The 26,040-nt window shown below is 43.1% G+C and overlaps 1 protein-coding gene and 1 long non-coding RNA gene across 13 annotated transcripts in view; one reads left to right on the top strand and one right to left on the bottom strand.

The window, feature by feature from the left end:
* Positions 1-2,877, bottom strand: part of LOC116447762 — a 138,765-nt gene extending 135,888 nt beyond the window's left edge. The window contains exon 1 of the long non-coding RNA XR_004241688.1: positions 2,745-2,877. This is a non-coding gene — a long non-coding RNA (uncharacterized LOC116447762). The remainder of the gene's footprint in view (positions 1-2,744) is intronic.
* The window catches only part of NTNG1 (netrin G1), a 150,976-nt gene continuing 127,225 nt past the window's right edge, over positions 2,290-26,040 (top strand). For 3 of the 12 annotated variants that reach the window (XM_032117261.1, XM_032117263.1, XM_032117262.1), the window contains exons 1-2: positions 2,291-2,543; positions 8,555-9,255. In XM_032117261.1, the coding sequence (XP_031973152.1) occupies positions 9,010-9,255 (246 nt within the window). In that variant the 5' untranslated portion in view covers positions 2,291-2,543; positions 8,555-9,009. Of the gene's footprint in view, positions 2,544-2,871; positions 3,257-8,554; positions 9,256-26,040 lie in introns of those variants that run through there. The other 9 variants (XM_032117266.1, XM_032117265.1, XM_032117264.1 and 6 more) reach the window with 5 other exon arrangements.

Genomic DNA, 26,040 nt, shown 5'->3' with positions numbered 1-26,040 from the left:
GACATATCAGATGACTCGGTCCTGCATTTATTCTTTGTGGCCAGCCAGTCCCACCAGGCAAATAATGGTCTCAGGAGAGAGGCCAAAGGCTCTGCGTAGAGGAGAGAAAACTTCCAACACATCCCTGCAGGTGAGGTTTAGGGCATGTGACTGGAGCAGCACAAGGTGCAGAGCAGGTGTGTGTGGCACAGCCAGTGTGTATGGTTCTGCTCTGCTCTCCAAGCACACCACTGCCAGTGGCACTACTGTGACATGAAGAGCTATGCTCTCCACACGTGGAAAGAAGGCATCCTCTCCCCATTCAAGTCTAAAGCAAGAGAACACTCCTCCAACACTCCCAAACCACTTCCTTTGCAGCACCTGCAAACAGCTGATCCAGCCTGGCCCACAGACAGACCAAGCCACTGCACTTGGAGCACCACAAGGCAGAGGAACCCCACAGCTGTCACAGGCAGCAGGGCTGGTCCATCTGCACGTGCCACTGCAGGGACTTGGCTCAGTGTGTACAGTCTCTTGCACTTTGCTGTACAGCCCACCATCTGCCTAGTAATTAGGAAAACAACCCTTTTCTTCCAACTGCAGTGAAACTCTGCCGCTCTTCTTTACAAAAGACCCTATGGAACCTCGATGCCTGACATGCTTCCAGTTCAAGTGGGAAGAAAAAATTACTGATTTCCATCTTCTATCCGTTTGTACTACTTCAGGGACTAGGAGGCTGCAAACAAAGCAAGAACTGCTTTTGGGGATTGAAAATCCCTGAAGCTGATTTTTCCCACCCCTTTGAACATTCCTGGCTTTCCCACACCAAGAACTTTTCCATTCATGTGGTACCTGCGCTAATATGGCCACAGAGATTCCAGAGAATGAATGGAAACGCCCATTCCAACACCACTGCCCACGCAAGGAAACAAAAGCTGGGAGGAACTATGAGGCATCTTTTTTACTTTGCTGGGTTACCTGGCTTAAAGGAAAGAAGAAAACTGTCCTTCCTAATGGCTCCTGCCAGTTATTTCCACAACCTACCAAATTCCATGGCTCAAATGGAGAACAAATTTCTTACTCTTCCAGAAATCCCCTGCCTCATTTCATCTGATTACCTACTGGCACTGCAAAATGCTAAATTTTGTCAACAAAATACAATGGCACTGTTGCCTACATAAATACATTTAACACTTCTTAACATGCAAAACACGCAAACAAACGATAAACGCAGCTTCTGAGCGTTCACAATGCAGCCAGTGTCCCACTGCCCAGCGCTGCCAGCTGCAGTCGGTCAAATTCAGTAACCAGGTAGTTGCCAGGAGTAAGCACAATTCCTACACGGGACTCGCTAGTCATTATTAGTTTTAGATACTGTTTTGTAGCTTGGAGAAATCTGAAAGGGAGAAGTGTGTGCGCCTCTCGTTTAAGCGACAGAAGTAGAGGGCATGCAGGAGTGAAGGAGAAAGCACGGCAGAACGCGGGGACGGAGTTTTCGCGTCTTTCAGGAGACCCGAAGGGCTGGTACGGGGCGGGCGGTCACAGCAGCACCACAACGGCACAAGTCGCGCTCTCTCCCTGTGTCGGTGGCACTTCGGTGCTGTAGGCAGAGGACGAAGCGGCGCTTCCCCGGTGTGCCCAGCACTGCGGAGGGACCCTCCGGCTAGTTGGGCGGGACGCTGCCCCGTCCCCGCGGCCAAGCGCGGCTGCGGCGGGGCGCTGGGGTCAGCCCGCCGGGCTCAGGGCTCGGACGGCAGCAGCACGGACAGCACCTCCACCTGTGCGTTACCAGGCTGAAGCCGAAATAACACGGGAAAATTAAGGCTACTCCAGCGGGCAGGGAGCAGCCGCAGCCCCGCCGGCTGTTGGGCGGCTCCCGCTCGGTCCGGGGCGGTGGGTCCCGTCCCGTTGCCCCCCCCCCCCGCGGGGCAGGCGGCGCCGGCGGTGCGCCCGCGGGGCGGCGGGGCGGGGAGCGCGGCGGCGGGGGGGGCGGGCGCGGCGGCGGCGCTAGGGCCGCGCGTTGCGCGGGCCCGGAGGTGGGGTAGCTGCCGCCGCCCCGTTCGCCGGCAGTCGCGGGGAGGTCGCTCCGAAGTGAGGAGGTGCTGCCGCCGCCGACCCCCGAAGTTTGGCCGCACCGCCGGAGCCCTCCGCGCCGCGGCCCCCGGCCAGGGGTCCGCTCCGCTCGCCCCGCGCCTCATGCCGCGGCCGCCGGCGCCCCGCGCGGGGCCGCCCCCGCCCTGAGCGGCGGTGGCGGGCGGGGAGCCCCGGCGGGCAGGACCCGCCCGCCGCCCCGCCGAGCGCCGGAGGAGTGCGGCCGCCCGCCCGCCCGCCGCGCGCCGCCCGCGCCCCGCCAAACTTCGACGCTGACAAGTGCCTGGGGCCAGCGGCGGCCCCGCCGAGCCCCCCCGTGACGCACCGCAACTTTCTCGGGGAAGAGCATCCCCCCCTCCTCACGCCCTACCCGCGGCCCTTCATGCCGCCACCGAGGGAGCCCCAGCGCGTCCCAGCGCCGCGGCGGCTCCGCGCCGCCCCGCGGTGAGGCTCCAGCGGCCCGAGCCCGCAGGGTGAGTACAGCCTGCCGGCCGCTCCGGCGCGGGATGCGGTGCGGAGGGGCCGGTGCGGGTGCCGGGGGCTGCGTGCGGGGATCGCCCCGCCGGGCTCGGGCCACCGGCCGCGGGCGGATCGGCGCGGGCCGCGCGCCCCCTGCCGCCCGCGCGGAGCGGAGCGCGGCGGGGGCCGGGGCTGGGGCCGGGCTGGGGCGGTACCTGCGCGGTGCCTCCTCCGCCGGAGCTCGGAACCGGGAGCTGGACCTTGAACCGGGCCGAGCTGCGCCGCGCCGCGCTTTGAAGGGGCGCGGGCGGTGGGAGAGCCCTGAGGGAGCGCGAGCCCTGAGGGAGGGGCGCGTCCCTCGCGCCGGCGCCCGCCCCGCAGCGCCGATTCTCCCGCGGGCGCTGAGGGAGAGCGGCGGTCCCGTTGGGCAGAGGTGGCGGCGCAGGGCATCGCCCTGCTGGCGAGGAGCAGCGGGCAGGTCACTGGTACCCAGCCTGGAAACAGTTCCTCCCTTGCATCGGAAATTGCAGGCGGCTTTTCTAAACATTCACACGCACACAGAACCCCCAAAGAAAACCCCTCATGGCGGTGAGCAGCGCAGATCGGCTAAACGCGATAAAGCAGATGCTTTTCTACTCTCAAAGTTGGTGCGTGTGCGGTTTTGGCCTCTGATGAATATACTTTTATTGTTCTGCAATCAACTTTTCGCTATTCCGGATCTGATGTGGTAGGAGCCAGCATTACTTCTACAGAGATGTTAGCGGAGACAGTGAGTGGAACAAGCGGTGGAAATGCTTTTAAAGAGGGAATAAGTCACTGTCTTGCCTAAGGACAATGCGGTTGAGGATGAGAAGCTGTGGCCTGGGAAGCCCGTCAAAGGGAAGAACACCACAGCACAACTTCCTCTGGCTTGTTTTTTGTTGTGGTGGTGGTGGTGGTAGTTTGTTTTGGTTTTTTTCGTTTTGTGGTTTTCATGTGATAAAAATAAACGTTGATTTCTGATTTCTGGACCTTAAAAGGATGATTACCAGAGCGTTTCCAGCAGTTAGTGGTGATACTCTCATGGAGTTATGAACTTTGCCTCAACCCTCAGCCCTCTGATACTTATAAGTGGCACCAACTTTCTAGCTCTTTATGTAAATTACAGCAATAGCACAGAACAAATTCAGCAACCGGTAGGCATTATTTTTGAGGCTAAGATCTTTCAGTTAGAAAGTCATCAGCTCACATTGTAACTTGAAAGTTTTGGCGCCCTGTACCCTGGATACACTGTGTGATGAGCGTGCATCAGCTTATTAAGCGTGAAAAATCATTGAAAAAAACCCGAAAACAAAGCCTGTAACTGCCCCAAATGCTAACTTAAATTCTCAGATGAAAAACTTGCAGAACAGGTTGATGCTAGGTACAGAGATATTTAAGGCAATAACCTAGAATTATAAAGGTGCTAGAGGAAAAAAATGCAGCTATGTACTAAGGCTCTAAAATTTAAATAGCTGAAATGCTTTTTACTCCATATTCTGACAGCTGATGATACCTGGCAAGTAATGGCAGTGGTAGTATGATGTGTCAGCCAGCAACGAATAATGTGTGAAAACCAAAAGTATTTCAAGTATAGTGCCAAATCCCAGTTTTCTGGTAGCAGATTGCTGAATTTTATTTTCTTTAGCCAATAGGTATTGGCATTTAAAATTTCTCCCGAGACAAAGAAATCTTTTTCTGCTAAATAGTTAAATAAGCTGAATAAGAATAGAAGCTAAACTTTGATTGGAATAGCATTTGAGGCCAAAGACACCAAAGCAGTTGCTTGAATATACTGCATTTCATACAAGTATTGACAGAAATAATGTGTGTTGAATCGTTAAATACAGGCTCCCTTCTTCTTTGAATAGGTAAATAATTTAGCCTTTATAGGAGTTGGTTTGTATATGTACCAGCCTCTCAAGTGTAGCATGGTCTAAAACACGAGGTTTAGTAAATATAAGTTGCATGAGGGTTAGTTCTGTTTTCTAATACACATTATTTCCTATGTTCTAAACTGGCTTTTAATAATTAATAACTGGAATGGAAGGAAAGGAGCTTTTTACTTGGGCTTGATTGGATACATTCATCTGCTTAAGCTGTTAGGGATACAAACTTGAAACATGTTTCCTTTGGAAAAATCTGTTCTGCAGCTGCCGCTGTTGGGAGGTGACAGCCGGCACTCCTTGCCTTGCTTCGTTATTTGAGCCAGTTCTCCTCAGGCTGCACTGTAATATCTGGTATTGGCTCTCATTCCTGCTCGTGTGTGGTGGGGGGACACACTCGATGCAATACATGGTCAGTGTGAGAAGTGGTCACTCTATTTTTATTACCTCCTTCACGTTCCTGTGGCTTAAAGAGAGAGGCCCAGAGCCCACCCCTATGGATCGCACAGCGATTTCCCGGCAGGGAGCTCAGGCAGGGCATCCAGCCGCTGTGGCTTGTGATGAGGGAGTTATTTGGGGAAGGGGGTGGATTTTCACACTGATGGAAGGAGGCAAAGGAGGAGTGTTTGCTAACAACCCCTCATGAGACCTGAAGTTCTTCCCTGGCACTGATTGTGCCAAGATGCATTTTATCTACTCTGTAAAGGGGGTGCCTCCTGCATCTGCAGAATTAAGACACTGCCTGAGGTGTGACTTCTCCAACTGGAAAGGGATGCATGTGCTCAGAGCCTCCTCACAGCTGATTTTAGTCTGGGGGTCAGCTGCCTGCCATTCTTCTCAAATGGCTGTGAGTATTCACTTGTGGCCAGAACGACCAGCACTTCGCAGACAGAGCAGCGCTCAGAGGGGAAGGCAGAGAGAGAGATGTGGCCTTCTGCACCGGTGCCTCCTAGTGCTTTCCATATTGCAGAGGCTGTGACACATGGGGATGTTCAAGGCCCCAAACGTGCCGCAGTTCCCAGCGCTGTTGCCACACACAGAAGACGCTGGGAGCTGTGTGCTCTGGAGGCTTTGCATACATTAGCTGAAGTCCTCCCGGCAGTTTGCCGTTCCCTCGCCCTCAGCCAGCAAGGACCCTGACCCTCTTTGCCACCTCTGTGGCCCCCAACACCCAGGATGTGCAACTAGGCAGGGCAGGGTGGAGGGAATCAGGGCATCAGACAGTCCTTATTCCTGATTTGTTTGATTACCTTTTTCTAAGGTCAAATGCACAGGCAGTACTGAGGACAAAAAACTCCATTGCTGTGCGTTGTCCACAGCTAGAGGCTTATCACAACACATCTGGCACAGCTGTAAACTTCAGAAATGTTACTCTAAATGTTTTTTTACAAAATAATTCAAATAGATGTGTCCTTAGCAATAGGGCACTGAAATGTAAAATGCATATCATGAGTGACTCTGCAGGAACAAACATAAGACAAATTGTATAGCTCCATCGGAAGAAAACCTGGCAGCGCTCAGCACATGATCCTTAATGTGCTTTGGTCAATATCTTTCACTATATCAATGGAAGCTCATTAAAAGAAGATATTGCAGACTAACTGAGCCATGCCATACTAGTTCTTGCCAAAGCTTGACATTTTTAATACATTAATAATATGTCTGTAATGTAATGGAAAACTATTAATCAGAACTGGTTATATGCCAGAAATTTAAGCTATAATTGGCTGCTTCTTGTCAGGAATGTCTGTTGTACACTGCTACAGCTGCTTAATGCTCAGATGTCCTGCACTCCTCTGCACTTTTTTCTTGTCAGTGCACTAAATTCAATCGATGTTATAGTCTATAATTCTGTGTAATGACCATCATTATGACTGGCTTACTTTAATGAGAATTCGTTATATGGGAAGTATTTTAGCACAGTGTGTTAAGGTAGTGGCTTGCTTCACATTATTTAGTCCTACCCAGTCCTGTTTATTAGTGGATCTGAGTCTCAGCAGTTATAAAAGGTTACGGGCAACTGAAGAGCTAGAAAGGAAGACACTAAAGAAAACAAACTTTTTTTTTGCTGAATATACAAGCTGAATATACAAGCTTGCAGTCTAAAGATAATTAAACTCAGTAACTTCTTATTTCTACACAGAAAAATTATATTTACTTACTGTTTATTCCAACTATGACCAAGCCATCTCCAGTAAAGGGTATTTGATTTGCCATAGATTTAAAATAATTTGGCGCCTTTTCTAGCAAGGAGTTGTTTCCCATTTTCATAGTGACTGTTCTAAGCTATGGGGTCTTGGGGATGGGTTTTTTTCCCCTTCGAAATAGTAACATACATTGGAAAAGAAACAGAGGGGAAGAGGTGTCTTTAGAATGACGTGGAAGGTGTTCTCTGAATTACCAAATTCCAAAATAATATGCAAACACTCCCACTGAAAACAAAACAAAAAAAAGAATGTAAGGTTGCTACAAAACCAACAGTACTACACAGCGTGCTTCTGAAAAAGATTTAAATTTAGTTTGGTTTTAGAGATTTCTGCTTTTGTGTCAAATTCAGATTTGAAGCTTAAATATGTTTGAACAAATTGAGAATTGTTACTGCATGAAAATTCAGATATTCTCTGCGTATTCTGATAAAATACATGAGAGTTGTATGGTAACACTTGATAAAATGAATATAATGGAAAATTGCATTTACGTCCATACAGCAATTATTGTAAATTACTTTGCTATGGAAACACAATTCAACCATCTGTTGGCATTTCGTGGTGTCTGTAGTTTAGCTCAGTTTAAGATGAAGCATTATTTAAATATAGGGAGGCTGTTTGCGAATAGCTTTGAAGATAAGTTTTGAAAATGCGTATTCCCAACGTGACACGTTAAGGAGCTTACCGGGTCACATACCTCTTCCCATGGCTGTGAGGTGTAGGAGGGTTCATGACACTGGGCATAATTTAAAGCTGGGAAGCAAAGCAGGCTGCAGAAAGTGGCAACTTGCGTTTGTTTCTGAACATCTGTCCGACGGGTCTGCGTAGATTTCAGCATCCAGACAAAGGAAATGGGGAAGTGCTGCGGCGGCTGGCTGAAATCTCCTCCTGCCGAGAGCCCAGCGCCCTGGCTCCCCAACCTCGGGTGGCACAGGCTGACACAAATGCACTGGAATTCCTAGCCCTGGTTTTCATTGTCCCTGTTCAGGGTACTTACTCTGCCTTTGCAGTTTTCCTCATACATAATTTGGATCTTTACCTGTTTTATTTAGGAAATATATATTTGAAGTTGCTATGATAACATTCTAGCATTGTATACCTATAATTATGTGATTCAGGTGCTACAAAGCAAGGGAATTTCTAGTTGCTTTCTGAAAAGGGGAAAGGGCATGTATCTGTTGTGAAATAAATGCTGAGTACTCAGGTACAGCCACCCTCAAACCTAAGAAAATAAGGAGGGGAAAACATCCATATAGTAAGCTACAAAATAAGCCATTATCTTTATCAGCAGTTTGTCATCAATGTGCTCAGTAAATCACAGTTCAAAGGAAAAAAAAAGGAAACAAAGCTCTTGCAACACTAATGAGAAATGTCAAGGAAATTGAATTGTACTTGCCACATCTTTGTTATTCTTAATAATAATAATACAAAAGAAATATGTAAGGCTTTTGGAGCTCCATGAGGTCCACTTGCCAAGAAACTACCAGCACCTGCTAGCCCTGATACCCATCTCTGTGTCACTTTAATAAAAGAATCTTGCTGCTGCTGCCCCACTGTGCTGGGCTGCGTGCTTCCCTGCCTGCCTGCACCATCTGGGCCATGGCTGAGTTCAGTAGTTCGCTCTCCAGTTTTGCTAGGGTGAAAATACAGTTTTGGAAGCAGGAAACTCTAACTCACCTGGAACATTATAAATCTATCTTTGTTAGAGAACCGTTAAATCCTTCATGTCAAAATACTTTTTACTGTGAATGATTTTGGTAGTTCCTTCATTCTAGCACAGAACCCACAGTAAAGGTTATCCATATTATACCAATTTGCTTTATATTGCATCTAACCTCCAAAATGTCAACATATCGTATATTTGTAATGCATTGATTCTTGGACAATAACTCTAATTTTTATTGTTTCTAAAAGGGTGCTGGTGCCAGAAGAAAAGAATGATTGATGGGAAACAGACACCAGCCTGTAGACACTCACCCTTTTCCTTCGGATACTGATTTATCAGTGTGTCCCGGCATCCCCTGCTAGCCCTGAACACGGAGGATCACTCAGGGTTATCGACAGTGTAGCTGAAGACCTGCAACTTCACAAATTATTATCTGCTATTGGACATCTTTTACAAGAAGCCCTGACAGATAAGTTATAAGACGAAGGACAAGTGCTGCATTGTTGTGAAAGGCTGTCATCAGGGCCTGGGTGGCTTCTACCAAAGTCTTTAACATAGTGAACAAACATCCTGTCCTAATGCTTCACATATGAGTTGGAACCTATTTTATAAATGTATACATGTATATGTACATATAATTGCTAGGACTGCACATACGCCAGCACTGAGCATCCTTACGAAGCTGACATAAAAGGATTTAGAAATGTATTTGTCAAGATTCCTGTCACTTCATGCCCTCTGGGTTACTGTATCCTCCGTGATGCAGCACTACCCTTCTGTGTGGGGACATTATGACGTGTGTAAGACTCAGATTTACACAGAAGAAGGAAAAGTATGGGATTACATGGCCTGCCAGCCAGAAGCCAGAGATATGATCAAATACGTAAAAGTGACTCTGGATCCCCCAGACATAACGTGTGGAGATCCTCCTGAGACTTTCTGTGCAATGGTAAGGCAAGCTTTTCATTTTGCATAATTAGTGGGGATATATTTGTGATAGATGGCTTCAAAATAGAAGCCCTAGAGCGCACATGAAATTATCCAAGAAAACCTGCATCATATTCCAAATGTGAAAGGTTCTGCTGTACAAAACTCTGAGTAGTACATCAAGCTGAGCAATGAGATGTTCTGCTTATGAGGACCTAACTTGACTTTGTCTGAATTCGCTGTCTCTCTACATCAACTTTTAATGTATCAGAAGAAAGCAGCATAAAACTTCTAATGCGCTAACCCGTAACTGGGGTGGCCTTTTCCTTATCAAGAAAGACTTGAATGAACTGATTCCACTAAAATCAGTTCAAAGCATCTTAGCATGGCATAATTTCTGAACACTGAGGCCAGTTGAACTCAAATTCCTAAAGCTTAAAAAATGGTGGTGGGAGCTGGGCTGTTAAAGTTTTCCCAGCTACCCAAAGAGCTGCAGCAGGTATGTATGGACAGTACAGCAAAAAACACCTCCAAGCTCTAGCAACTACTCACAGCTTTCTTCGTAACTGGAACTGTAGACATTCAAGCAAACTAAAAGAGACCAAAGCTCCTTATTTTACATGGTCCTGAAATAGATAGGGTTTGGAAATGTTTGGCTTGGTAAATAATTGCACAGGTATAAGAAAGCAGGCAGACACTATATATAGACACGCATACATATATGTATGTATATCAATCTTTTACAGCTGTGCTGCTCCCAAGTGTTTCACAGATCAGGCTGTGAGAAATCATTTCAGTTAAAGGAGATCTTTAACTTGTAGATAACTTCTTTGTTCTCATACCCCCAGAGGATTCCTTTTCTTTGCCACTGAATATTTCTGTTAAATACTGAGTGGAAAATACTGAGTTCCTTGACTAGAAAATATGCATTTAGGGTACAAAACATGCATACTTACTTCTGTTAATACAGCACTGGAAATATGCATCACATTACCTACATTATTTAGGTTTGAAAAACCAATGAGTTCTGGTAAGTGAGGTTATCACAACTGAGAAAAGTCTACAAGATATTTATTTGCCTGTGTACAAATCATCATTGCTGGGTGACAGCATCCCCACAGGAAGGAAATTTGCTTTTAAATGCCTTGTGGCATCATTTTCCACCGCTGCTGTTCTGTAAGGAGTTCAGATCAAACCACACATACACTTAAGGCATTATTTGCACGCATGCAGCTGCTTCCCACGTACATTATGGTAATAACCACGTGATAAATTGCGGAGCTACATGAATAAATTACGTTCACTATGAACCTTTGACTGCACCACTTGCTCTCTGCCCACCAATCCATCTCTGCTGACATGCTTTGACACACTAAACCTCTGAGCAACTTCAAGCAGCCACTGTTTAAAAACAAATAAAAGTCATATGCCCCACATAATATTGTCTTACAGGTTATTTCTTAATCTTGAAATATATTTTCTCCCTCTGAATAGTAATAGCTGTGATTTAGCGCTCAGTAATATTTAGTAACTCATCATGTAATGCAAAAAGTTGTTCTTTTAATGAAACAAAAAACCAAAACAAACAAGCCTGCTCAGTAAAATTTGTTTTTTCCTTTTAATGCAGATAAACATTGCAGCAGTTCCTATCTTAAGTAATTTTGTAAGTTTCTGGAGGCCTTTATTATCAGTATGAGCTCTAGTTAGAACAATGATTTTAAACAAAAAACAACCAGCCAAACAAAAGACATTTTGATTAAATCTAAATGTAAAACTGGTGCCAAAACTCCCCCCGAAAACATTTGACTGCACAAGGTCACCAATGCTGTGATGTGGGATGAAAGTTTGCTTGGGAATCACCTGAGGTTACAGCTGTAGGTTAAGCTTGTGAGATGCAGAAGGCCACCAGAATCCTCACATGAGAAGCAGAGAAAGAGGAGTAACTGGGGAAGAGAGGGAGAGCACGCAGAATGAGAGTAGTTAGCTACATGAGTGTAGAGTGACTGACTCTTACATGATAAACTGTTGGATTTGTTTCCGCTGTAGACGTATATCGTACATATACACTATATTTAGATATGCATTGGTAATGGCTTGGCTTGCTTGAAACATAAGGAAAATGACAAATATTTGACGTTCCTAAGGTACTGCCCCCGTGGCTCACAGCAGAGCATTCTCATCCCTAAAAATGCTTCATATCTGTCTGTACCATAGCTACCTGTAGGAATTAGATATTTCCTTCGAAATGAGGTTTTATATATTTTGTAGGGATGAACCTTTGGCATTTTTGAGGAGATCTTTTATTTTTGTGTTCACTTTTGGTTTTAGAAAGTGAGTTAAGAAGATAGCACTGTCATACTTGGAGAAAGTGGGCAGTGGAAAAAAGAGCTCTTTTGTGTTAGGCGTGTTCTTGTGCTAAAAATCCCAAATTTGAAGTGACAAAGATGCAAAGGTTTCTTTTCAGCATGGTGAAGTGCCAAACTGGCTTACACAAGTGCTTGGTTTTCTTGTTGTAAGTACAGGCTATGTGCCTGCTAAACCTGTACCACTGTTTTGCTATTGAAATTGGGTTAACACTGACTTGGAGAAGAACAGGGTATTTCTGATATTCTAACAATAAGCAAGGGTACCAAGCAGCCAAGTCTGCTTCTGCAGGATGACAAGGAGGTTGAAGCAGCCTCCTGTTTTATTTGCATGTCAGTTCCCTGATCAGGTTTAATAATTTTCTGTTCACCAAATGGACTAAGGTACTAGCTGTTGAGTCTCTGTCAGCCTTCAGTGTAATATAGATTAGATCCTCGAAACAAACCAGACTGGGAATTTCATTCAAGTCCTGCTGGGAGATTATGGTAAAATCTAAGGCAGTCTGTGAGAGTAGCTGATAATAATCTTCAATAACACACAGCCGTGCATTGCAATGCATGCAAGCGTACAATACAGAGGAGATGAGTGGTTAAATTGGCCCACTACTTACTTCTGCATGTTCCCCATGGAATTAAATGTTCTTACAAGCCCATGATGAATTTTTACTTAGTGAGCTTGTTTAGTTGACAGACTGAATAACAGGGCTTTACATATGTAAATTTGTCGCAAAATATAACAGCCCTAGCTGGCAGCTAAAGCCAGCATTTGGCAGCTCACCACTTGCAGGTACCTTTGGGGTGTCTCCCCAGAACAGCATTTGTAGGTCTTACGGGGAGCATGCAGCAGGAAAACTATCCCACAGTTGCTTTTAGGCATTCTGAGAATAACACTATAGTTTCTAGTGACATTCAATATTGACAGCTCATGAGATTATTCTGAAACATGAAACCCCTGGAGTCCTACGATTATGATTATGTGAGATTCTCAGCTTTCATTTAAAACATCATCTTTATGTCCTTAGTCCTTCTGGTTGCAGGGAAAAGTCTGAAAATGAAACCAAGAAGCTCAAAAAGTAGAAGCTAAATGAATAGCCTTCCAAATGATTATTTGTTTAAATCTCATCATATTTAAAGTCATTCAGGATTTTTATGGCTTGGAAAGGCTTTTTGCTCAAGAGAAGAGATGCATAAAAGAAACTTATAAACAAATAAGTGTCTAAGAGCAGTGAACACTTATAATTTGTAGATGTGGAGTTGCATGTATCTGTAAGAAGGATGTGACAGCATCCTTCCACAATAAACAGCACTCCTCCTGCCTACGGGATAACCAACACTGTGGGGAAAGGGCTCACTGGTCAGCTCTGGCTTCCCTGTACGTTTTAAAGCAATCTCTAGCTGCTTAGAGTGAGGTACATGTGCTGGCAGAAGGTGGGTGCCTGCTTTCTGTGATATTCCTTCAAGGAAATTTGGACATCTTTGTCAGTCACAGAGTTGGATTGAACAGCCGCAGTGTTTGAGCCAGCATGACCCATTCCTGCAGGTCTGTAATTTATGAACTTTGAGCATTTGGCATTGCTAAGAGTGTGTCTGGCACCATATGCTTGTGCATAGTTGGGAGGAGAGAGGAGAGGAAGAAGCTATTTACATTTTCAGGTTTGAACTGCAGGTTTCACTTTGCAGAGACACTAAGCAAATTTTGAAGTACCTGGCAGTGCTAGTCCTTGTGGCCTGCAGTATTTCAGTGTGAAACAAATCTGCTTTAAATCCCTGGGAGTAACTAACAGTCGGTAAAATCTACTTCTCTCTTTGTAAGAACAATTCCACAATACTCTGTCCAGTCATAAAGAGAAACAAATCTGACTTCTCATGACCATCACCATCTTTTGCTCTACCAGAACAGTGTGTAGGTGGCTGCTGGCTTTCCTTCTAAAACATTTGTCATCTATATCCCTGGTACAAGCATCAGGAACCTGATGATGCTGCTCACAGCTCAGGGATCCTGTCACCCCCGTTCCCCCTGCCCTGCACATGGACTGGCCCCTCTGCTGAAATCCAGCCTTTAGCACGGGGTTTGCATTCAAACGTGAGCCGGGATTACCGTGCAAATTCATTATGAATTTAACCAGGAGACTCCTAGTGGCTATTGCTGTAATTTGCAAACTGGAGACGAATTTATATTACCGACCTGTGTTTGCAGCTCAAATGGCAACATGAAAATATAATTTTCTGTTTGTGTTTAGACCTAGCTATCATAACACCATCCCAACAGCTAAAATATTATGAAATTATCATCAATTATAGTTGCCTGCAGCTAATTTCCTTCATAGGTTAAACAGAAGCTTGAAAAGGAGCCTGCAGATGGGAGTCCTGTGCATTTGTACAATTTATAGAAAAGAAATGCGGATGACAGTAGAAATTTGAGCCCTTGAGTGCTACTCTGTATTTCATAGCCAATCAAAACTAAATTAAGAAACAAAGATTATTAAAAAGTATTCTGCACATGTAATTCTGGCATAATATTATGAGGTGGACATTAAATTTTTCCCTCTGAGACTTTCAGCATCATTAATATAGCATTCCTTTAATTACAAGTAGGCTCATATTCCTAAAAAAAAAGGAAATACTGTGCAGCATAGATACTGATACCATTATTATGTTTACTGAAATAATTAAATTAACAGATACTCTTGAGTAATGGATAAATCACAATATGAAACAAAAATTTTTTTTGAAAGCATTTTGACATTCATACTTTCTCAAGTAAGACATTTTAAAAGAGTGTTGTGCAATATCATTAAGAGATGCTGTTAAGAAAAAAAGCTTTTTTCTTTTATGGGCTAAATTAGAATTTAGAATCCTTCATTTTTATTTTATCTGTATAGTCTTACTATGTGGCATGGGTTAGAATGGGAACAGGAAGTTAAAGATGAAGCTATTGCTACTGTCTTGTTTAAAGTGGATTTTCATAGTTGTATATTTTTAAAGCATGTACAGCTCAAAGTTATTGCAGACTTTATTTACAACATCTGTATTCATCTAATTTGAATTCCTTGGGCACGGATAATTATTACAACTGTCTCTTTGTCATTGTAGGAGAACACCTTACTCTTCAGGGAGTGGGGGTTTTATTTTATTTATTTTATGGTGCCTCCTCTTAAGCTACTGAACATTTAATTTCATTTCTAATACCCCAGGACCTGTGAACTACAGCCCTTGCCCAGTGGCCTGTCCCTAATAGGGCAGGACAGCTCAGCCCCCACTGCTGTGGCTGTTCCCATCCAAGCCCCACTGAGCCCCTCTCGCAGCCCCTCAGCAGCCAGCGGGGCAAGGGACACGAGGAGCACAGACTGTCCCTGTGCTGTGCCCCAGGAAAGTGAGGAGCACAGACTGTCCCTGTGCTGTGCCCCAGGAAAGTGAGGAGCACAGACTGTCCCTGTGCTGTGCCCCAGGAAAGTGAGGAGCACAGACTCTCCCTGTGCTGTCCCCCAGCTCCCTCCCGCTGGTCAGCGCCACACGCCAGCCTACCTGTGCCTCTGGCAGCAGCCTGCTGCACACTCTGCAAAGGCTCCTTGGTCCTCATGGGAAAGGATTTCTTGGTTTCCTACAAGATAAAAAAAAAAAAAAAGGATATACTTAATGACAGCAGGAATAAAAAAATAGCTTGGTAAAATCTCTGTTCTCTTCCAACTGGAAGCAATCTAAAAATTAATAATTGCTCATAAATCAAAACTGAGGATTGGCAGTAAAACAGATTTGCATTTTACTCATTATCACACATCAAGATTCTCCAGTAAATCATTAACAACACTCTGTCCAGTTGCTTTTTTTTTTCCTCCTCAGTTACACTTTGAGTACTGGAATGTTTTCAAGCCTTAAACAAAAAAGCACGCCCACAAGGTACTTCATTTGTTAAAAATATTTGCGATCAGAACAGGGCTCCTAAAGAAAATCGAGAGCTTCTACATATTTTCAGTTGCAGTTTTAAAACACATGTCACTAGTATGTGTAGAAGTACATCTTTTTAAGAAAATGTATATTTTATAAATATACTTTGTAAAAGCAGCTGTTAAGCATTTTCTAGCATTGCCTTTATTCCATTTGCTACTTGCTCTTCTAGTGTGGTTTGTTTTTCCCCTGAAGTTAGCTGGGAATAGTAGACATTTTTAGACAATTATTTGAATAACAATTGATCTTAAAAAGCAAGGAACCATGCCGGGGGAGATTGTGGCTCTATGGACAAGGTTCTTAAAAATACCTGAGCTGGTGCCTCCCCCCGCCGCTCCCCTCCTCCCTGGCCCCCCAAAGCACCAAGGTGAGTATCTGGGGGGAGATGCCCAAGTACTCTGTGGGAACTTGGAGTTTTGGCCTTGTTTGGGTATGGAACCAGTAACACCAATTTAATAAAGAAATAAATATCTTCCACTATAAAATAAATACTCAAGACATCCATGGTGAATGTGAATGGCTTGCTGTCAATGCAGTTGGACCAGAAATGTCCCCTCAGCAGCACTTTTAGTGAAGTAAAAAATACTACTTTATAAATAAAAGATTTACTAGCAACCTATTGTAATTTGAACTGCTGCTGGTGAGGCAGAGGTGATCTCGAGCCTGTGGCTCACTGCAGGGAGACTCCTGACAAGATTTGCTGCTCTCTACTGCAGAGACGGTGCAGTACAGCCACACATCCCAAACGTGCTCCTTGGCCGGGGCAGGACAGCACATCCCTCCTGGGCTGATGGGAGGCAGAGCTGGGTGACCCCATTTCTCCTCTGCTAGAAACCCTGAACTGAGAATTTTTTCCAGGATGCTAAGTCCTACTTTCAGCAGAGTGACCTTTGCTTCCCAACCTGCTGGTGTCACACAGGCAGCCTGGAGGAGCAGAGCTGCAGCACTGCCCCCTCGGTTTGCTTTTGCACATTTTGGTCAGGGGGACAATGCCCTGCCCTCCCAAGGGAGCTGTGCAGCGTCAGGCTTTCCAGGCTGAGGACACTGTACAAGGAGCGTGATATATTTCTTCCCACTGTGGTGGACAAGTCTCAGAGCGTGAATTTTGGATTTACTTGGCAGAACGGAGCAGAGATAGTTTTATGCTGCAGGTTTGTCCAAATTATCTGGATAAACATGTTTTTCCATCTTCATTTAGTACCTGTACATCTCTGAACCCCAGTTTCATGTTTCTTTCTTGCAGAGCTTATAGTTTGTAAAAGCTAAGAATCACTGGAAACCAAATGCAAGTTCCATATATTAAAATTTCCATTTGTAAGCATCTTGTTGAAACAAAGCCAAGTGAACTCAGCTTAGAGTTCTACAAACCTAGTGTACATCAGGACAACCATTCTGGTTAGTGGGCTCCCCAGAGTCCTTCAAGGAGGCAGAAATCAGTAAGTTGACTCTCAAGTAACAATTTTAACATTTAGACATTTACGTTACTTATAAAGCATCCAGTCCTAATGCAATCCAAATCACCTTCATTCATTCAAGAAAAAATAAATGTACAAACTGAGATAATAATCTGCATTTCCATCCCTTCTGCTCTATGCTGGGAAGCAGAGGAGGAGAAATACAGACAGGCATTAGCAATCCCTCTTGACAAAGTATGGAAATTACCCATCTCATTATGTGAGGATTAAAACCTATGATTTATTTTTACCCACAGAGTTTAGAAAGGGCTGAATTTGTGGGAGCTGGTCAATTTTAGTGTGAGTACCACTGCCACTTTTTTTTTTTTTTAATACCGACGCTGTTTTGCCAAAACCGCCATTTCCAATACATAAAATACCATATCTACTTAAGAGTAGCTAAAACCGGGTGAGAGATCTGTTAATCCAAATATTTCTTGACTTGTTTTAAGGCCTGTAAGTCCTGCCTGAATATGCAAATAAAAGATAATCCCAGATACCATTAAGACCATTGACTGATGAGATGCAGATCCCCGCGTACACTGGAATGCTAATCTCCCTAGCTAAAAAATAGGGGGTAGCTCTGTACCCGGTTTTCTTGGAGAAACAATGACTCTTGATACACATTTTAGGTATGGAAGTTTGTGCTTTCACAGGTCACTTGCAGTGACATCATCCTGATCTACAAGTACAAATATAGCTAAGGACACAAAAATTCTTGGCATTGAGCTGACTTGGCAACATGCATAAGTGATTTCATGTAGCTTTGATGTTTGTTGTGTTGTGTTTTCTGGAAAATGGTTTTATTTATTCTAGTTCTTTAGGCAGATTGTTTATATGGAATTTAGAAATAAAAAACAGGGAGGAGAGAAAAGGGTGCAAATGAATTTTAATTATATTTACTACAAGAAGCAAGAAATCGTACTATGTCAGGGATGTTTTATGTCAGGCTTCAGCCCAGAGAGAATTTTTATAGCTTAGTAGTTGTAAAACCTCTAAAAGAAGACACCATTATGATGAAAGGAGCATTTGCTTACATGTACGTGCTGTGTCTTTCCAACATCTTGGTGCATTTTAGCTTTTTATCTGTAAAACTGTCAAGAGCCACATTTTAACTCATCAATTTGATTTTTACCAGCTACACCTGCTCATAAGACGCTTTCCTCCAGTGAAAACTAGAAACAGAGCTACTTGTGGGTGACATTTAAAAGTGACTGGGGGTGGGGAGATGGTAAAAAATAAATAAAGAGGAATAGCAAACAGCTACACAAAAGCCCTCATCCTCTAAAAACAGCAACGTGCATAACTATAGAAAAAAAAACGTACAGAATGCAATTTTCTAACTGCTAAAACAACTTTTTCTACACGTGCTATTTTCCTCATCTATTTTTATCATAGGCTTCCAGACTGACATGCCTCTTGGCTTCCTTGACCATATGGATCTGCCAAGTGGTATGAATACTGTAGGGATAGCCTGCAGAAATATCCTAGCAAGGTGTCTCACTTCGCAAGGGTTGATTCAGACTTCCAGACACGTTAAGTAACGGGTTTAAGGGGTTCAAGCATTGTAGCTTTCCTCACTAAATTTGTGGGGTAAATTTTTGCCAACCACTTGCAGATGAAAACCCTGTTTTCCTGAAAAAGAAGTGGAATAAGCCTTTGAAAATAAAATGTTAAGAACATAGAAGCTTTTTGTTATCTGAAGCAGTGGCTTTGATTTTTTAAAAAAGATACGCTTCAATAACTAAAAGGAAATTAGAAGTGACTCATCATGTATATTTCATGCCTAAGAGCTAGTGTTTGACTTTACATCAACAGGACTTAAAATATGATCTTCCACCGAAATTAATGTGTCCTGTGTTAGGCAACAGAAGGACTCCTACTGACAGCAATGGATGGCAACAAAGTACTTCTTCCTTAGTAGTGAGCATTATCCTCTGCACTGTACCAGTTTGAAATCTCAACTGGAAACCATAAAACCATCTTAAGTAAAGGTAAAGTTAACTGTATGCCTTTGTATTCTAATAATTTTCTTCTTAGAAGCAATTTCACTGAAGTTTACTTATTTCCACTTTTTTCAGTTTTAAAATCTTCTTTACTCGTTTTACTGGTGCTGGGTTTTGGATTACTTCAGCCATTGTGAGCTTCAGTGCAAGGCTCTTTGTCCCTAGTGACAAAACAGGTTTTGGATAATAGGACATTTTCCATCTTTTCTTGGGTACAGTTTTGGGGCATACAAGAATACACTGAAAGCATATTTTAGACCACCTAGCTGGAAAATGCCAGCTACTATATATATATAGAATACATAACAGGGTTTGTATATTAAAATACTGTTTTAGCTTTATGCATCTCATGGATTATTTGTAAATAATTGAAAAGGACAAGACTATTATTGACTAATCTTTCTGTAGTTCTCCATAACTGCACCATCATTGCTTGTAGCACTTGAACATTAGCTAAGCGTCATCAATCATGAACTTAAAGTTTTATAAGTTTAAAAACAGGTCTCCAAAAACACTACAACAGTTGTCCTTCCTTTGTTTATCAGAAAAGGTGGGGGTTTCAGCATAACATTTTGTCAAATGTTAAGCCTTAACAGAAAGTGTGCCATTTTTCAGTGTTAAACAGTGGACTGATGTCTGAAATACAACATGGAGTTTGTTTGGGTTTTTTGAAGCCATACACACAATTGTTTCCCCACTTCCACAATTTACAAGTCCTCAGCTGGTGTAAAGTGGTGTATGCACATTTAATGGGATGGTGGGGCAGGCAGCTCTCACACATCTGCCACTTGTGCAGTCTGTGCAGCCCTCCTGGGTGCCAGCCCCTCTGTCCCTGTCTTGAAAATGGTGGAGAAAACAAAGACTGAAGAGAGAAATGGGGAGTTTTTCCAAAGAACAGAAGAGCCTGCCTGCCTGCCTTCCTTCTGGCTGTATCCCTCTATTGTCACACCTTTAATGCTCTGCACACCTTGAGAAGCCACCAGGGCTGAGGGGTTTATTCTCACGTAGACTTCTGCTACTCCTTTTGGTTAACATTCTTTTTGGAAATGGTACAGACCACACAGACCTCATCTCTGGACTTTAGATGGGTACAGGTAAAGAATTTTCTAAATGTTTTCTAAGTTTAAAGAGTTCAGCAGTAGGATGGGAGAAGGGTGTTGGAATGTGGATTGGTGAATGAGGACCTGCTCACCATGCTGCTTTTCCCAGGTACCCACTCTCGAGGATAGTAAACATATTGCAGGAGCTCAGAGAAAGCAGGCATAGCCCTTGTACAGGCAGTGTTTGGCTCTCCCAATCAATAACTATCTGGCTAAGAAGTTGAATTATGTTGTTCTGGTGATTGTATCTTGTCAAGGGCCTTGACCTACTAAGTGATGGGTTTGGAATGATAAAAATGTGCATAAGATCAGAAAAAAAAAATCAGAAAGCAGCAGGTCACTACTGAATTTTACCTTAATGTCACGGGTTTTTTTCAGTTCCCATCTTCAAGGTCATTGCACCCCTACTAATGCAGCCATCAACATCCTTCTCCTGCCAGGCCAGTTCTCATAACTCCAGAAGAAGATTTACAGAAGCTGACCAAGAAAAAATAATGTTCTTCACAAGTTATTACAGAGATGAATGGCACCTGTGCCTGCGATGACCTATTTTAACACTTTCTTGATGACACCACCATACATGAGTTTCTCTCAACTCCTGACATGCAAGCCACAGTTGGTTTTTTTTTTTTTTGTCTTTCAGCCTAGCCAACCACCAAGGCCACAGAAAGCAGATGTAAGGGCAATGCTGAGCCAGCCTTTGCTGTCACTGCCTTTACTCTGAGTTAGTAATTGTTGTGTTGATAATTATGAGCTGTGTGAAGCCTTGCAAGATTAGCAGAACAAGTTTACTTTTGCAGTGATTAAGTAAATCATTAATTGGAAACACTTTGGAATTCAAAATTATCCCTCCTAACCAAGGATCAGGTGCACAGCATTTTGCTGAAACATGTATAAGCATTGGCAGCGCAGCTATATAAAGGGCAGCTGCTGAAGAAGAGGGCAAAAAACCTCCTCATCTGAGCTAGTAAGGAGCCTACAAGGGAATCCTGGTCTTGGTGGCAGACCCTGCCCTGAATCCTACACTCACCAGAGCGTTCCAGGAGGTGTTCCAGCCTCCCCCAGGCAACCCATGCACATGCAGAGAAGCATACAGCAATGTTGCATGTCAGAAGATGGTAACAGAGATCCCTTCTATTTCTGTGTGAAACGTGAAGGATTCTTGGATAATTTGTTTCCAGCAGAAATCAGCTTTCTGCCATATAAGAAATGTTCGTGAGATTCTAACAGTATTGTCACAGAGACTTTGTTAGAAGACATTATCTGGCCCATAAACACCCGAGACAGAGGAATTTTTAATTGAGCTTACAGTACCACTGTACCTGACAACACAGAAATTTACTTCAAGCCTGCACTTTGGAGATCTTCACATGCCATGTAGTTGGGTTCAGTTATTATTGGCTTTAATTACAGTTTTCTGACCTAGGTTTCTTAATGCTTTATACAGAAAAGCAGTACAGAAAGTAAGCACAACAAAATATGGGCACGCTTTACAGGTAATTTACAGAGCCTTAAGCTGATGAAAAATGAGAGTCCATTCCTACAATATCTTTGTCTCAGTATCTTATTCTGCAGTCAGTGAAACTCACAGACGTTGAGAAGCCATAGAAAAGAGCTATTTTCTGATTTGGTTTGGGTTTTTGGTGGAATGATTTTAGCTTTTCCAAGTCTGATGAGTCAGGTTTCAGCTATTTTTTTAATATCATTTTCTTTGCTAATTGTATGTGCAAGGGTCACAGAACTAAGGTTGTAAAAAAAAAAAAAAATCTAATTTTAACCTGCAGTTGATTTATGAAATGGTACTGAGTTCCTTGAGTTCAGGAAAATAACGTATACCACTGATAATCTCTGGGAACTGATTTAACACCGTATTCTATTGCAGTGCTAGGAAGCAGCCAAGGACTTGTAACAATCTGTCATTTGCAGTGACATTTTTATTACTCTTTCAGAAATGCTGTGCTTTAATTGTCTCCTTGCTTCAAATCAACTGCTTAGTTTGCTTTAACAGTATTTTTTTTGCTATAGTTACCATTGCCCTTGCTATAAGAAACCTAAACTCTCTGTATATTTCTGGCATGGTAACTGCCAACAGGAACAGGAGCAGAGAACCTACCCGTGTCCTTCTAATTTAAGGGAGTGAAAATGCTACTGATTGCAAGTCACATTTTCATGGAGTTCACACCAAATTCCTTGTAGACCTGCATCCCAGGCAATTCCACCTCGATTCACTAGGACTGACCTGAGAGAAAATCCATCAAAATAACATACCTTTTTTTTTCCAGTATTATGGAGTTTACAACAAGCTGCCCAATGGAGAAATAGCTTTGCTTTCAACTATTATAAAGAAACTGCAAGCTCTTAATTTAGTAGCAATGTCGCTAGTGCTTTAGCATCTTCTGCAGTGTGCCTCCAACTGATGAACTGAAGCACAACTATAAATAACGATGATGTCTTTGTCAGCTTGTGAGAAAAAAGGGCTGGATCTTGGTTTTGTTTTTTGGCTCTTTTTTTTTTTTTTTTTCACATTTCCTGGAAGTACATGTAGTAAGATACCTCTAATCTCTTCTTTTGCTTAATACATAGATTTATCTCTTTGATGGGTTGCTGAATCAAACCACCAATTTGTTGCCTGCTGGTTGACAACAAAGCTCAGTGACCCATTGGTACACGGCAATAAGGTTGTATTGTATACAATGGGCACCCCAAAGTTTAGTGATTGCATTAAGTTCTCAGCTTTACAGTTCAGAACTTTGAGGTGCTCTTCCCCTTCCAAGTGAGAGGTAATTTCCCTCCACCCCAAACCGGACTTGATTGAACCTGGCCAAACTGCATTCTCAGACCTCTGGTCTCTGTGCATCCCCTGGGCATCTCAGTGGTGGAAGATTCTCTCCCAGCATCCCGAATCCTTGGGATCCCAAATCCTTTCACAGTTGGGCAGCTCCGTTAGCACTCTGTATTTGATAACTAAGAAATTGTCCAAGGAGCAAATGGCTTTGTTCATTTGGGTGTACCAGCTCTGTATTTTAAAAGAGTACCAGTCAGAAAAGCATAAATTCACAAATCCCCAGTTTGGGGACTCAATGCAGATGAAGAGGAGTGACTTGATGCCAGCTGTGGCAGCATAGCTGGTCTTCATGCTAAGATGTTTTAATGGAGCAGATGAAATCCATCCTGGATTCTGAATCATGTATGCATTCAGGCAAAATATGATTGGGGAAAAAAAATGAGTTAATTTTCAGGGCTTGCATGCCTTTAGATTTGTTTGCTTGAGTATATTTTTGGAGGGTAATGTTAGATGCTGAGGGAAAGTTACAGCAAGGCTTGTGACTAATGGATAAGATGCAGTATGCTCTGTGATGCTATGAGAAAAATGCTGATGCAGTTAACTGATATCAGAGAGATAAAATAGCACCAGCATTACAAAAAAAAAAGCCAAACTGAAAGATTTTTGTCAAGTTTTTGAGATCTCACCTTGGTATCATTTTCGAGAATGTTTCTAATTAGTAGCCGCACAAATAATTGCTGATTAAAGTGTCGTACAACTCGATTAACGGGGTGAAGGAAAAATAGCAACATTTTCATTTTAATGAGATGTCTGCTCTCTCCTCCTCCCTACTATGCATCTTAATGTACCTTGCTGTCTGCACTGACTTGGGGCTCCAAGGCTTTGTCATTTCTTGGCAATTCCGTTCTCTAATTTCTTCTGACACATGGTGCTTAAATCCACACGAAATGTGAGGTGAGGCAGAGAGGATTCCTGCAGACTGCCATGCCATAAGAGGAGCACTCATTTGCATTATTCATTAGATAAACGCACTGATTTGCATCTCATTCTGGTCTCCTCCATTTCCAGGCAGGGGATGAGGCAATTCACAGAATTGCTGAATTTTTGAATGACACTAATAGTGTTCATTTGGGATTAAGTCTCCATTGTCTGCTGCTCTGTATTTTGTCCCACACTTACCTTAAATACCTACAGAAATTACATCCTTTTATTCTTTTAATAGTGAACTGTGCCTATTTACTGCATAGTAAAAGGGTGCTAATTTGTTTATCATTACAATTTTGAAAGTATTTATCAAAGCCATAATTCAATACTTGATCATTATTTGTGATTATTACAATCTTTTTCCCTGTTCTGAGGTTATGATTCAAAAGCAAAAGCTTGTAAATCAACTGTGGTGATCTGACAGTACCTACAATTTTTTTGTCATTCAGTATTCTTGAGCAGTAAGCTTTTAAGAACTACATGCCCTCTGTTAACTAGCATGTTAATGCAGTAAAGTTAAGAAATAATATAGCCCTAGATAATTATCAACATTGTTTCTCTCTTTTCTTAGCTTTATAAACCCATTTACATTATGCTTAGCATTAATATTTGATTCAGAAATCTATACTGTAAAAAGGAGGGGATATCACTGTTCTGTCCACAGGGGAAGGAAGGTTAATTGTGCAGGATGGGGGTTAGCAGTATTGAGCTCTTTCATCCTGTTACTAAGTACAAGATACTGCCTGGGGAAATTGGGGATTTTAAAGGACTTAAACCAGTATCATGATTGCATCAATGTTTTTTGAGAAAACCTAGATGATCAACACCTTCAAGTGCTGCTGCAACCCAGAGCCATTCCCTGAACCATCATTTACCTCCAAAGACAGCAAATTGCAAAAATAAGTAGTGGTTTTTTAGCTCAGTGGGTTAGAGCATGGTGCTGATAACACCAAGGTCCTGCGTTCAATCTCCCTATGGGCCACTTACTTAAGAGCTGGACTCAATGATCCTAGTGGGTCCCTTTTAACTCAGAATATTCTGTGACTTTCAAAGCCCTTAGTTACACCTGATGCTGCACTGGGCTGTACATTGCCCAAAACTAAGCAAAGACATTGCCACAATTTTAGATAGCTTAGAGCATAATTGAAACGCAGATGTCAAAAGCCATTAAAAAGTGAGGCTCTGAAGGGTGACTTAGGCATGTGCTAAGGCTGATGATTGTGCATTATTTTTGTTGAAATTTTTGAATGGCTCTCTGGCTGATGCTGAAGCTCTCTGATTTCTTAGGGTGCCATGCTAGACAAATTCACTTCTTGAATTAGAAGGTGGGAAAGGCAATGACCCTGAGGAACAGTTAGTCAGAACACTTCATCTGTAAGCAGGATTGTGGCAGAAAATACAATTGAAATGGCATACGAAAATGATACCAGTTTGTATTAGGACCCTGCCTAATACACAACTTAATTATAATTGAGTTTGCCACAAGTTAGTGACAGCTGAATCTAAACAAATCACCTAGGTAATGAATGTGCTGATTGCACTAACAGCAGTTGTTGTCAGGGGTGGAAGATGCCATATGGCTCCTCTTCTCTACCCAGGTCAAAATATCATTAGGAAGAAGCTTAACTACATTGACACAAATGAGGAATTAGCTAGTCTGGCTTTCCTCCAGCCTGCAGTGTGCATACACGTCCCGGGGTCTGGCCATTCCCAGGCACAGTGAGGGGCTACTCAGATTTTTCCAGAATGTCCTGAGTGGAGGAGTATCATGGTACTTGAGGACAAACAAAGGCAGCTGGTGCTCAGTTGCATTGCTCAGGCACAGCTTAGCTCTCCGAGACATGCCCAGATTATGTTTGGGCACTTGGTGAAAGGAAAATAAAGTGCAAGTGACACCAAATGCAAAGCGGGGCAGGGGAATGTACGGGCTGAATGACGCATGAGCCAGTCCTGGACCAGGCAAGTCAGGTTCAGCCATAGGGAGGGCTTTCTGTGTGAATGAGGACATGAGTCAAAATCCCATGCAGTGTATTTGGTATAAGTCTTCTAAAGTTTGTACAGCCTTTTTGATTTTGTGAACAGATGAAACTATAGTATAAATTTTGCAGGGCTATGACCAAGGTGTGATCCCTCACATTCCCTTTTGATTTCAGAATCTTTTCCATTTACA

This window comes from Corvus moneduloides, chromosome 9, assembly GCF_009650955.1.
Source record: "Corvus moneduloides isolate bCorMon1 chromosome 9, bCorMon1.pri, whole genome shotgun sequence".
In the NCBI taxonomy this organism is placed as follows: domain Eukaryota; kingdom Metazoa; phylum Chordata; class Aves; order Passeriformes; family Corvidae; genus Corvus; species Corvus moneduloides.
Note: the sequence above shows the minus strand (reverse complement) of the source record. Positions and strands in the feature narration are given on the sequence as shown.